We start from the raw sequence: 14229 nt of genomic DNA on the forward strand, positions 1-14229 counted from the left end.
GGTTAGGGCTTCAGTGTACGAATTTTGTGGGGACACACATTCAGCCCAGAATAGGCACATGACGTCTCTGTCTTGCTGCTGGCGCACCCAAGCAGGAGTCGCGTGCCCAGGGCCCCACGCTCACAGGCCATGGGTATCAGATTGCGGATTTGAACCCCTGCGGTCGGGCTCTAGGCCCGTGCTTTTTACTCCATGTTATCGAGCCATAGTGGGCTTTTTCTATGGATTTGTAGGAACTCAAAATTATGGGTCTGAATCTGTCGCCTCTTATGTATTTGCACGTAATTCCTCTCATTTCTAAACTTTGGTCATGTGTCTTTCAGCACATAAATGTCTTTTTTTCACATTTTTAAAATGCCAATACACTTATTCATCATTTCCTTTTTTGGTTTTATGTCTTGCTTGAGAGCGCTCTCCCCATCCTGACTCGTAAGAATATATTTTTGTACCCTTGTCGTTTTGTTTCCTACCATCCCTGCTTCCCTCAGCCCCTTCAGCTCCCGGCTTCCTTCCTGTGGGGTCAGGTGCCAAGCTGGGCCCACGCCGTTGCCCCTCAACACACCAGCAGCCTGGCGTTCCCCGGCCACACACAGCAGAGCCGCAGGCTTGGGCACCCTCCCTGTTTGTACTCAGTGCTAAGCTGAGCTCCCTGGCATTCCTCTCCCTGTGCGTCTTGGGTGCACCTCCGAGTCCCAGCTCATCCACTGGGAATTCCTCACTGCTGTGTGATGGCGCACAGCACTATTGCTGATTTATCCCCCCTTTAAGGAAACTCTGCAGTTGTTCCTGGTCACTTTGGCTGGTCTGAGGGGCTGTCGTCCCGTACGCACAATGTTAGTTTCTTGGGGCTGCCGTAACAAAGGACCCCAGCCTGACAGGATCCGACACCAGAAAGTGACTTTCTCACAGTTCTGGAGGCCGAAAGTCAGAGACTCCATGTGTCAGCCTGGTGGACTTCTCTTGAGGCCTTTCTTCTTGGCTTCTATGTAGCCGGGTTTATTTTTGTCTTTTTTATTGTGGTAACATTGGTTTATAACATATAAATTTCAGGTGTTCATCATTATATTTCAGTTTCTGTGTAGATTACATCATGTTTCCCACCCAAAGACTGATTATAATCCATCACCACACATGTGCACAGTCACCCCTTTCGTCCTCCCCGCTTCCCCTCTGCTAACCACAATCTATTCTCTGTCTCTGTGTGTTTGTTTCTTTGTCATTGTTTTAGCTTCCACATATAAGGGAGATCATACAGTATTTGACTTTCTCTGAGTGGCTTATTTCGCTTAGCATAAAACCCTCAAGGTCCATCCCTGTTGTCACAAGTGGCCAGATTTCATCTTTTCTGATGGCTGAGTAGTATTCCATTGTGTGTGTATACCTTATCTTCTTTATCCATTCGTCCCTTGGTGGGCACGTAGGTTGTTTCTGGATCTTGGCTATTGCGAATAAGGCTGCACTGAACATAGGGATGCAAATATCTTTTGGAATTAGTGTTTTTGTGTTCTTTGGATAAATACCCAGAAGTGGAATAGCTGGATCATATGGTAGTTCTATTTTTAATTTTCTGAGGAATCTTCATACTGTTTTCCATAGTGGCTGCACCAGTTTGTACTCCCACCAGCAGTGTATGAGGGTTCCCTTCTCTCCACATCCTCTCCAACACTTGTTATTTCCTGTCTTGTTAATTATAGCCATTCTGACGGGAGTGAGGTGATATCTCATTGCAGTTTTGATTTGCATTTCCCTGATTGATAGTGATGTCGAACATCTTTTCATGTGCCTATTGGCCATCTGTATATTTTCTTTGGAAAAATGTCCGTTCATATCCTCTGCTCATTTTTTAATTGAGTTGTTTGTTTTTTTGACATTGAGTTGTATGAGTTCTCTATGTATTTTGGGTATTAACCCCTTATCACATATATGGTTTGCAAATATCTTCTCTCAATTGTTAGGGTGTCTTTTCATCCTGTTGATGGTTTCCTTTGCTGTGTGGAAGCTTTTTAGTTTGATGTAGTCCCATTTATTTTTTCCTTGTGTTTCCCCTGCCTGAGTAGACATGGTATTTAAAAGATGCTGCTAACACTGATGTCAAGGAGTGTACTGCCTGTGTTTTCTTCTACGAGTTTCATGGTTTCAGGTCTTACATTTGAGTCTTTAATCCATTGCTTTTTTTGCGTATGTGCACTTTTTTTTTAATTGAGATAATGGTTTATAACATTGTGAAATTTCGGTTGTACCTTGTTATTTGTCAGTCACCATATAAATATGCCCCTTTTGCCCAACCCCCCTTCCCCTCTGGTAACCACTAAACTGTTCTCTTTGTCCACGTGTTAGTTTATCTTCCACATATGACTGAAATCAGATGGTGTTTGTCTTTCTCTGTGTGGCTTATTTTGCTTAACATCATACCTTCAGGGTCCATCCATCCAGGGTCATTGCAAATAGAATGATTTTGTCTTTTTTTATGGCTGAGTGGTATTCCGTTGTGTATATATACCATATCTTCTTTATCCAATTGTTACTTGATGGGCACTTGGGTTGCCTCCACTTCTTGGCTATCGTGAATGATGCTGCAGTGAACATAGGGATGCATAAGTCTCTTTGAATTGTTGATTTCAAGTTATTTGGATAGATACCCAGTAGTGGGATAGCTGGATCATATGGTATTTCTATTACTAATTTTTTGAGAAATCTCCATACTGTTTTCCGTAGTGGCTGCACCAGTTTGCATTCCCACCAGCAGTGTTCCCTTTTCTCCACAGCCTCTCCAACATTTGTTATTTTTTGTCTTGGTGATTATAGCCATTCTAATGGATGTAAGGTGATATCTTAGAGTACTTTTGATTTGCATTTCCCTGATGATTAGTGATGTTGGTTGTCTTTTCATGTGCCCGTTGGCCATCTGTGTATCTACTTTGGAAAAATGTCTGCTCATATCCTCTGCCCATTTTTTGATCTTTTTTTTTCTTTAGTTCTATGAGTTCTTTATATATTTTAGAGATTAAGGCTTTGTCAGATAGATGATTTGCAAATATTTTCTCCCAGTTGGTGGGTTGTCTTTCCGTTCTGTTCCTGGTTTCCTTTGCCTTGCAAAAGCTCTTTAGTCTGATGTGGGTCCCTTTTGTTTATTTTTTCTTTTGTGTCCCTTGTCCAAGTAGACATGGTATTCAGACCTTCTAAGACCAATGTCAAAGAGTGTGTTTTCTCTGTTTCTGTATTTCTATATTTTCTTCTAGGAGTTTTATGGTTTCAGGTCTTACCTTCAAGTCTACCGTCCATTTTGAGTTCATTTTTGTGCATGGCAAAAGATAATGATCTACTTTCCCTTCTTTTGCATGTGACTGTCTAGTTTTCCCAACAGCATTTATTGAAGCAACTTTCTTGTCTCCATTGTATGTTCTTAGCTCCTTTGTCAAAGATTAGCTGTCCGTAGATGTGTGGTTTTATTTCTGGGCTTTCACTTCTGTTCCATTGATCTGTGTGTCTGTTTTTGTACCAGTAGCATGCCGTTTTGTTTACTATAGCTTTGTAGTATATTTCTAAGTCAGCAATTGTGATGTCTCCAGCTTTGTCTTTTTTTTCAAGATTGCTTTAGCTATTTGGGGTCTCTTGTTCCCCATATAAATTTTAGGATTCTTTTTTCTATTTCCGTGAAGAATGTCGTTGGGATTGTGATTGGGATTGTGTTGAATCTGTAGATTGCTTTAGGTAATATAGACATTTTAACTATGTTTATTCTTCCTGTCTATGTACATGGAGTAACTTTCCATTTCTTTATGTCATCTTTGGTTTCTTTCAATAATATCTTATAATTTTCATTGTATAGGTCTTTCACTTCCTTGGTTAAATTAATTCCTAGATATTTTATTCTTTTTGTCTGATCATAAATGGGATTGTATTCTTGAGTTCTCTTTCTGTTAGTTCATTATTAGAGTATAGAAATGCAACTGATTTTCTAAGTTGATTTTGTACCTTGAAACTTTGCTGTACTTGTTGGTTATTTCTAATAGTTTCTGATGGATTCTTTAGGGTTTTCTGTATATAAAATCATGTCATCTGCAAACAGCGAGAGTTTCACTTCTTCATTGTCTATTGGGACTCCTTTTATTTCTTTTTATTGCCTAATTGCTGTGGCCAAAACCTCCAGTACTATGTTGAATAAGAGTGGTGAGAGTGGGTACCCTTACCCTGTTCCTGTTTTCAGAGGGATGGTTTTCAGTTTTTTACCATTAAGTATGATGTTGGCTGTGGGTTTGTCATATATGGCCTTTATGTTGAGATGCTTTCCTTCTATGCCCATTTTATTGGGTGTTTTTATTATAAATGGATGTTGGGTCCTGTCAAATGCTTTCTTTGTGTCTATTGAGATGATCATGTGATTATTATCCCTCATTTTGTTAATGTGGTGTATCACATTGAATGATTTGCAGATGTTGAACCATCCCTGCGTCCCTGGTATAAATCCCACTTGATCTTAGTGTATGATGTTTTTAATGTATTGCTGTGTTCAGTTTGCTAGTATTTTTGTTGAGGATTTTTGAGTCTATGTTCATCAGCAGTGTTGGCCTGTAATTTTCCTTCTTGGTGTTGTTCTTGTCTGGTTGTGGGAACAGGGTGATGTTGCCCTCGCAGAATGTGTTAGGAAGTGTTCTGCCTTCCTCAATTTTTTTAATAGTTTGAGAAGGTGCCACATATGAGTGAAATCATATGGTGTTTATCTTTTTCTCTCTGGCTTATTTCACTTAACATAATACCCTCAGGGTCCATCCATGTTGTTGCGAATAGGACAATTTTGTCTTTTTTATGACTGAGTATTCCATTGTGTGTATACACCACATCTTCCTTATCCAGTCATCAGTCGGCGGGCCCTTGGATTGTTTCCGTATCTTGGCTGTTGTGCATAAGGCCACAATGAACATAGGTGTACATAAGTCTCTTTGCATTGTTGATTTCGTGTTCCTTGGATACATTCCCAGTAGTGGGATAGCTGGGTCATATGGTGCCTTTCTGTTCTTAATTTTTCGAGGAATCTCCATACTGTTTTCCATAGTGGCTGCACCAGTTTGCATTCCCATCAGCAGTTTTTCAGGGTTCCCTTTTCTCCACAACCTCTCCAACATTTGTAATTTTTTGTCTTGGGTCTTGTTTTTTAATCCATCCCACTACTCTGTCTTTCGATTGGAGAATTCAGTCCATCTACATTTAGAGTGGTTGTTAATAATATGAGGGCTTAATGCTGCCATTATATCTCTCATTTTCCAGTTCTGCATTTCCCTTGTTTCTCATCCTGTGTATTTCAGAATATCCATTCAGTTTGTTGGTTCTCTATGATGATTTTCTTAGTTTTCTCTTTTTGTCATTTGTGTCTCTGTTCTGATTATTTGTTTAGTGGTTACCATGAGGTTTGTATAAAAAATCTCGTAGATGAGATAGTCCGTTTTCTGATAGCTTCTTATTTCCTTAAACTAAGCCAATTCCATCCCCTTTGTCTTCCACTTCTACGTTATTATTGTTGCAACTTATTCCATTTTGTATTTCGAGTTTTTGGTTAAAATGAAGTGATTATAGTTTTTTGTTGTGTTTTTTTTGAGAAAGACTGGCCCTGAGCTAACATCCGTGCCCATCTTCTTCTACTTTATATGTGGGATGCCCACCACAGCCTGGCTTGCCAAGCGGTGCCATGTCCACACCCAGGATCCAAACTGGCGAACCCTGGGCCGCTGAAGTGGAACGTGTGAACTTAACTGCTGCACCACTGGGCCGGCCCCAATTATAGTTGTTTTTGATGCTTTCCTTCCCATTATCTTTAATGTTATAATTAAGTGTTTGCTAACCTGTTCTGATAGAGAGCTGCAACTTTCTGATTTTGTCTACCTATTTATCTCCTTGCTCAAGGCTTCGTAAACCTTTCTTCTTTTTTGTTCAGGTATGAGGGCCTTCTCAAGCATTTCTTGAGCCAGGAGGTGGGGTGGGGGTGGGGGGGGTGGCCTTGTGGCAATGAACTCTCTCCACTTTTGTTTATCTGGGAAAGTTGTTATTTCTCCATCATATCTGAAGGATATTTTCACTGGATCTGGTATTCTTGGCTGAACGTTTTTGTCTTTCAGAATATTGAATATATCATTCCACTCTCTCCTAGCTGCTAAGGTTTCTGCTGAGAAATCCACTGAACGCCTGATAGGGGTTCCTTTGTAAGTTATTTTCTTCTGCCTTGCTGTTCTTAATATTTCTTCTTTGTCATTGATTTTTGCCAGCTTTACCACCATATGCCTTGCAGTAGGTCTTTTTACATTGATATAGTTAGGAGATCTATTAGTTTCTTTCCCCTTTATTTCCAACCCCTTCCCCAGGTTTGGAAAGTTCTCAGCTATCATTTCTTTGAACAAACTTTCTGCTCCATTCTCCTTCTCTTCTCCCTCTGGAATGCCTGTAATCCTTATGTTGTATTTCCCAGTTGAGTCAGATATTTCTTGGAGAGTTTCTTCATTTCTTTTCAGTCTTAGTTCTCTCTCCTCCATCTGAAGCACGTCTGTATGTCTGTCCTCCAGACTGCTGATTCGTTCCTCCATAATGTCTGCTGTTTTATGCAGGGGGTCCAGATTTTTATCTCATTCATCGTTTTTCATGTCCAACATTTCTGATTGGTTTTTCTTTATAGATTCAGTCTCTTTTGTGAAGAAGTTCCTGATTTCATTGAACTATCTGTATTTTCTTGTAATTCGTTGAGTTTTTTTAAGATAGCTATTTTGAATTCTCTGTCATTTAGATTATAAATTTCTGTGCCTTCAGGATTAATTTCTGGGTGCTTGTAGTTTTCCTTCTGGTCTGGAGATTTAATGTATTTTTTCATACTGTTTGGTGTGGATTTGTGCCTCTGCATAGTGATAGTATCTGGTTGCAGCTTCCACCTGCCACCACTGAGTGGGAGTCAAGAGCTGTGTGTTCTGAGCCCACCGTGATCCACAGCTCGCTCACTCACAGCCATGGCTTTTCTGTCTGTGTGGGTGCTCTGGCTGACTGGCTGAACTGGAGCACCAGACAGGGGGAGGGGCGCTTTCTTTCACCTGCACGATCCCAAGTGCATTCTCAGTCTGCCCTCACTGTCTGTTCTCCTGGTGTGCTGGCTTGGAGTCACCCCCGCAATAGCTTAGCCACCTCTGGGTGGGGCTTTCCCGTGGGCTGTGAGGGAACTTGGAGAACAAGGGTGTCCCTGTGGAGGGCCGCCCCCTCCCCTATCTCCCTTCAGAACTGCATGTGGTCCGGAGCCCAGAGTCACTGCCATTGGGGGAGGGAGAGCAGATTCCCCTTACCTCTTTCCACTTCCCTGGGGATCCAGCACCTCCACCTTCAGACATGTGGTTGCATGGGTCTCTCAGATGTCTTTTGTATTGTGTGACTGTCCTCTGTTGGTATATGAATGTCCTTTTTGTTGTATCTTAGTGGGGAGAGCTCACTCCACTGTGTTGCTGACATCACTCTCTTTAATCTATCTTAGTTAAGTTTTGTGTATGGTGTTAGATAATGGTCTACTTTCATTCTTTTGCATGTTGCTGTCCAGTTTTCCCAGCACCATTTATTGAAGCAATTTTCCTTTCTCTATTGAATGTTTTTGGCTCCTTAGTCGAAAATTAGCTGTCCGTAGATGTATGGTTTTATTTCTGGGCTCTCAGTTCTGTTCCATTGATTTGTGTGTCTGTTTTGTGCCAGTGATGTGTGAAAGGTCTTCCTGTCTCCACAGCCCTTACCGTGCTCTGAAAGGATTTTCCCACCCACACCTGTTTAATGGTTACCATACTGTTTTGGTTACTATTGCTTTGTAGTATATTTTGAAATCAGAGAGTGATATACCTCCACCTTCGGTTTTTTTCCTCAGGATTGCTTTGGCCGTTTGGGGTCTTTTTTTGTTCCATATTAATTTTAGGATTCATTGTTCTATTTCTGCGAAAAATATTTTTGGGATTCTGATTGGGATTGCAGTGAATCAGAATGCTTTAGGAAGCGTGGACATTTTAACTATGTAAGTTCTTCCAGTCTTTGGCTCAGATCTCTGCCCATGCTGGGGCCTGTACCCTCAGGTGACAGTGGCAGCCTTGTGGACCTCTCAATTGCATTCTTGGAGGCATTCTTCCTGTTTCTTAAAGGATAACGTATGTTCCAGCCAGATAGCTCTACTGACCTGTTTGGTGGAATCCCAGAAGTCTGGCAGCCTTCCTTCAGTTCATCCTGTGTCTGTCCTTTTCAGTCCAAACTGACAGTGTTTCTGCTCAAATAAAATTCTCAAAAACATAGTTGGTCTCCCATGCGGTTGACAGGGGTCCCGTCCATCAGACCAGAGGGTCCTCTGCAGATCGTCCCTGGATCTCCGCATCTCCATTCCTGGCTCCTCCTGAAATGGTTGATCAGATGCATGGGTCACCCCCATAATCTCTTGAGCAAATGGTCATTCAGCCACATCCTTGGTGTCCTCTCCAGAACACACATTCTCATTTTTCCAATGTGGATGGACTGGGAGTTTTCTAAATCTTCTGGTCTCCCTCTGGCTCCCCAGTTTCACATTCTTCCCAAGGCCCTCCCCCTTGTTTTCTGATGGATAGACAAAGGCCCCATGGGCTCTGCCACTGCCTGGTGTCTCTCCTTCTCTGTGGCTTCTGGGTCTTCCTGCCCTCAGCTTCCCTGACTTACCAGAACTCTCCTCCCTCCAACAATTAAGTCCAAAATAACCGTATTCCTACTAATGTCTTAAGGGCCCAGCACTACTCCCCGCCTTGTAGACCTGAGCCCCACATTTCACAAAAGGGAGGAAGCAGAGGCCCCAGGGGAGCTGTGCAACAGGCTCTGGGCTACAGGCCAGGACCTCACGTGAGGTTCCTGCTGCCACCCACCTCCTCCTTGTGGTACCGCTTTCCAACATCACTCGGGGTCCACTGAGTCAGCTCAGTCTAGGTTATGAAGTGCAAAACATGTGCACCCACCACCACTGGTGGCTGCTGGTGGGCCTCAGATGTGACCCTCGGAGGGAGAGGTGCTGGTGGGGGACTCAGTGACCTGGCGGTCTGGGTCCCTTGAACGCCCTGACATCTGACAGCATAGCAGGCTCAGCGCCCACTTCATCCTTGAGTTTGCTTATGTGTATAGTGGGGTAAATAATGTATTATTGGGTTGTGTCAAGGAGCACATGGGACTGTCAGAAGTTGCGCACAGCCCTGGAGCATTGACATGCTTAGGACCTGGTGGCCACCTCACCCTGCTCTCCACTCGTGGAATCTCTGGTCTTCCTCTCTCCACGGCCCTTACTGTGCTCTGAAAGGATTTTGCCACGCCTGTTTAATCAGGCAGTGCCGAGTGATGTGTGAATGGTTAAGAGTTTACACAGATAAATGCAAAGTCTTAGATCTTGGAGGGGTCTCAGTGGCTAGAAAAGAAAAAAAAAACAGGTTGTGGCTGTGGCTGACGGTCAAGGGCTTTGTGGAAAGGGCGGGGAGTGGAGAGGAGAATGGGAGGACGGGTGGGCTCGGTGTGGCCCATGCTAAGGGTTTCCTTCTCAGGCTGCACCAGACATCCCTGCAGGGGGAAGCTCTCTTGCAAAAGGACCCACGAGAACCCTCCTGGTGGGGCTCCCTGGGGCTGGGGTGTGGCCTGGGCAGCACTGCTGACCTCCATGTTGTTTTCCTGTAGCCGCAGGCAATGCTCCGTCCCTGGAGCGCAGCCTGGACGAGGAGGTGACCATCGAGATAGTCCTGTCCAGCTCCGGGGACGAGGACTCCCAGCTCGGCTCCTACTGCACCGATGAGCCGCGGAGCCCCCCGGAGAAGCCGCACAGCCTCCCTGCTTCCCCCCGGAGTGGCGCCGAGGGGGCCGAGGTGCAGACCTCCTCCAGGAAGTCCTACGTGTGCCCCAACTGTGGCAAGATCTTCCGCTGGAGGGTCAACTTCGTCCGGCACCTGCGGAGCCGCCGGGAGCAGAAGCCACACGAGTGCTCGGTGTGCGGGGAGCTCTTCAGCGACAGCGAGGACCTGGACGGGCACCGTGAGACCCACGAGGCCCAGAAGCCCTACCGCTGCGGCGCCTGCGGGAAGGGCTTCCGCCTCAACTCGCACCTGCTCTGCCACCGGCGCGTCCACCTGCAGCCGGATGGCTTGGCGCCGGTGAGGAAGAGGGAGCAAGCGGAGCCGGGGCCCACGGGCGGGGGTCCTGGTACCCTGCTGGGGAAGGGCCCGGCCAAGCTAGGCTTCCAGTGCTGTGACTGCGGGCGGGGCTTCCAGCGGCCCGACCACCTGGCCCGGCACCGCAGCGCCGTCCACGAGAAGAGCCGGGCGCGGCCCCTGCAGTGCCGGTACTGTGTTAAGAGCTTCTCGCACAACTCCGACCTCCTCCGCCACCAGCGCCTGCACATGAAGCGCCGCTCCAAGCAGGCCCTGAACTCCTACTGAGCTGGGCCCGGCCTGCAGTTGCAGCCTGGCCTGCAGGTGTGGGCCCAGGTGCCGTCCCAGGTGCGATCCGCGGTCGGGTGTGGCCCCAACCTGGGCCAGGTGCATCCACTCATGCCCGGTACTGCCTGGGCCCCCCTCCCCATGGTGCACGTCCTCTGGGACAGGGCCCACTTGCTCCTGCCCTGTGCTCTCAGGTAGAAATGAGATAGTGGCCAAGTGAGCATTTGTTCTGTCTCTGCTGTGCCAAAAAGCAGGGAGGGTGTCTCACCACCAGCCCTGATTCTCCCTGTTTCCGGGTCTCACAGAAGCCCATCCAGTGCTTCCCCAGTGGCTGGGGGACTGGCTGCCCATCCAGTGGTGACCCTGGGGTGTGTCCTTCCCTGCACTCTCCCGTCTGCCCTAACTGCCTTCCTCTCTGACAGCAAGGAGTGGCAGGTGGGGCGAGGGCAAGGAGGGAGGCTGGGACCGGAGGGGACGTGGGGAGCAGGGCCGAGCACACCAGCCAGGCCACATCATCCGAAGTCTGAGTCCCTGTCTCCATCTGGCCACAGGAACGCCCCACATTTCTCAGGCGGCCCTTTCAGGCTCGGAAGCCTTGGGGGTGCTTTCCGGAAGGGAAGCGGTATCATACCCCTTTATTTGTGATGGCGTCTGGTGCTAGGGATTGTGAGCTCATCAAGGGCAAAGCCCACGTTTTAGACTGTATGTTGCATCCCCTCCCCAAAATGTCGTGTCTTTGTACCTGCAGGCCCTTGGTCAGTAGTTGTGGGGTGGAAGTAGAGCCGTCATCATCTGAAAGGCACTTAAGTTCCCCTTCCCATTCGGTGGGGTTTAGGAATGGGGAGCTCAGCCTCCCTGTGGGGCTCTTCCGTCTGGGCGAGCTGAGCAGGGGAGACGGAACCTTCCGTGAAGTCATGCTCTGCACGTGTGTTCACTTGGCGTGTTGATTGTGTGAGTCTGCTAGGGCCGCTGTAACCGAGAACCAAAAACTGGGTGGCTGAGGACAATGGAAATCACGGTCTCAGTTCTGGAGGCCAGAAGCCCCAGATCGAGGTGTCAGCAGGGCTGGTCCTTGTGCGGGAGAGATCTGTTGCAGGCCTCTCCTCTGGCTTCTGGTGGTCGCTGGCAGTCGTTGATGTCCCTTGGCTTGTGGAAGCATCACCCCATCCCTGCCTTCATCTTCACGTGGTGTCCTGTGCGTGTCTGTCTCCAAATGTCCCCTTTTATAAGGACACCAGTCATGTTGGATTAGGACCCACCCTGCTTACCACAGTATGTTCCCATCTAACCTGGTTACACCTGCGTGACCCTGTTTCCAAATAAGGTCACTTTCTGAAATACTGGGGTTAGCACTTGAATATATGAATTTTAGGGGGTGGGGAGCCACAATTCAGCCCACAACACCAGATAATCCTGATTCGCAGATGAGTCAGTACAGACTAGGGTTAGCTCTCTGTTCCATTGGAATAGGATTCGGACCCCAGCTTCTGCTTCCCTGCATGATAGTAGCCTGGGATTCTGGACTGAGAGTGACCATAGGTAGCGAAACCTCAAGCGGTGAAAACTGTGGTCTTGTTCCCGGAAGACAGTGTCGGCTGGGCTCTGACGGAAAGCTTGGGGCTGTGGAGTAGCTGTGGCTGGACCTGGAAGCCAGCGGCCAGGCGGGTGTTAGAGTGTTTGTGTGTCAGGCCCGTCGGTGCGCAGTGAGGCCGGGTAAGTGAAGGCAAGGCCGTTGCTGCTCGTCACCCACTTCATCGTCACATTGAGACGCCGCTGCCACAAACCCGGTGAAAGTGTCACAAGGTTTTATAATTCGATTACTGTGCCCATGTAGACACATCTACATGCCCAGGAGCAGTAAATGCAATAAAACATTCGATCATACCCTGAACAAGAAATACACCGTCAGGCTCTTGTTTCTAAGTGGTTTGCCTCTTGTGTTGACGTGCCAGGAAAAGGGAAAAGGTGAGTCTCTAAGCCGACGGAGGGAATTCCAAATAGAAACCAGACTGTGTGTGCCCCCACCTGTGCCCTCTTGCCCAAGGGTTCCATGGTGGGAAGGCTGTTTACGTACCTGCCTCGGACATGTGTCAAAAGAGGAACATTACTCTCCTCGCTGGTGTATTTTACGTGTAAAATCTGATCATAAGAAAGACACAAAGGGAAAGTAACAGAACTGAGACCCTCGAGGAGACTGCATCTCAAGTCCCATCACATACTGTGAGGGAGCCCCCCATGCACTGCTCAGAGCTGACCAAGGCATCCAGCCACAATGTCCCAAGCCACATTGCCACTAGATTCAGAAACCCTCCTGGGTGAGGTAGCTCAAATCCCAGGTTCGTATCACGCAGAAGAAGCCTGTGGGCTTATCTGTACTGGGGAAGCCCCAGGTGGCACTTGGCTTCAGCCAAGAAGAGCTGACCCCCTTGGTCCCTCCCAGGGGCTGGGCAGGCTGGTGAGCCACGTCTCCACCTTGCCATGGAGCCTCGCAGACCCACGTCTGAGGAGCCTCTGCCCACTGTTCCTCCAGTCCTTGTTCCCACAGACTCAGGTGCCAAATAGAAACTGCCTGAGCTAATGTTCACGTTAGACTTGTGGTCAGAGCAGCGTCTGCAGTGCGGAGGAAAGATGGTCTGCTGGCCTGACAAGGAGCTGCAGGGGGAGCCTGCTGAACATGGGCCTCTGGTCCTCGGACAGCACCTCCTGAAACTTGGGCACATCTGGTCACTGACCTGACCCCTCTCCGCAGCGGGGGTGTTTCACGCTCGTGGTCCCACCACAGCTTTGTAACTCAAGCTCAGCCATTCTCGGGTATCCTCCGACTCCAGGACTTCCCCCAGCTGGGCAAAACAAAGATGAGGCCAGTGCTGGGAAGTCCCTTGTCAGGCTGAGTCACACTGAGGTGCAATGGAGAAGGTCCAGGCCACACCTGCAGCCTGTGGGGCTTCGTCCAAGTGGCTCTCTCCCCGTGAGATGCTTTTCCCCCTTCTGCCAAAAGCAGAGTTTGGGTCAGGCACAGGCCCTTGTGCTTGCAGTGTAATGAGGGGACTCGATGATACTGTCACCTCCCCAATTCCACTAAACAAGCCCAGGTGCATTTCCCATTCACAACCAAAGTTGATGCTGTGTTGTCAAAGTGATGGTCAGTGCTCACCATTGCTCCGTGTAAACAGGCCGTGTCAGGGAACATGCACAAGAAGGCAGGCCGGCCAGGGAAGGAGCACTGGGAGGAGAGGGTGACCAGGCCCTCCCGCAGCCCTGGCCGCATCCAGGGCACCCAGTGTCCACAGGCTGGTTGTCAGGGACCATGAACTCATCAAGGGCAAAGCCCGGGGTCCATCTGTACCTGCTTTGACCATCCCATACCAACCGGGAACTTTATCCTCTCCCTAAACCATAGCCTGCACCCAGGGCACCATGACTAATGTGCATATAATCACCAGGATACATTGAAGCCAGAGAAATTCCTCATAAGATGCAGAACTGTGTTAAGAAGAGATGGGAAAGCGGATTCCTCAGTAATACACGTGGGTGGGAAAGCTTACCTCATACATCCTGGCCACAGCCAAGGACGTCGCAGGCAGTGGTGACCTCTGCGGGCCCTGGGCTGTCTCAGCACAGAGCCTCTTGCCGGGAGATGGCCCATTCTTCCTCATCTGCTGAAAGGCGGGTTGGCGTGGTTGTGTCTCTACCCGCCTACTGCACACAGGTCTTGCTTCATCTTGTCAAACATGGAGAGGCAGCGGTACCAGCCCTGAAAACGCTGGCAGTGAGAGAAGGCGCAGCTCAGACTGGG

General features: G+C 47.9%; 1 protein-coding gene across 6 annotated transcripts in view; it reads left to right on the plus strand.

Annotated features, from left to right (window-relative positions):
• The window catches only part of ZNF496 (zinc finger protein 496), a 39647-nt gene extending 27312 nt beyond the window's left edge, over nt 1-12335 (plus strand). For all 6 annotated transcript variants that reach the window (XM_046667246.1, XM_046667244.1, XM_046667249.1 and 3 more), the window contains one exon: nt 9679-12335. In XM_046667246.1, coding sequence (XP_046523202.1) covers nt 9679-10433 — 755 coding nt within the window. In that variant the 3' untranslated portion in view covers nt 10434-12335. The remainder of the gene's footprint in view (nt 1-9678) is intronic.
• Nucleotides 12336-14229: the final 1894 nt, after the last annotated feature.

This window comes from Equus quagga, chromosome 7 (assembly GCF_021613505.1).
Source record: "Equus quagga isolate Etosha38 chromosome 7, UCLA_HA_Equagga_1.0, whole genome shotgun sequence".
NCBI classification, from domain to species: domain Eukaryota; kingdom Metazoa; phylum Chordata; class Mammalia; order Perissodactyla; family Equidae; genus Equus; species Equus quagga.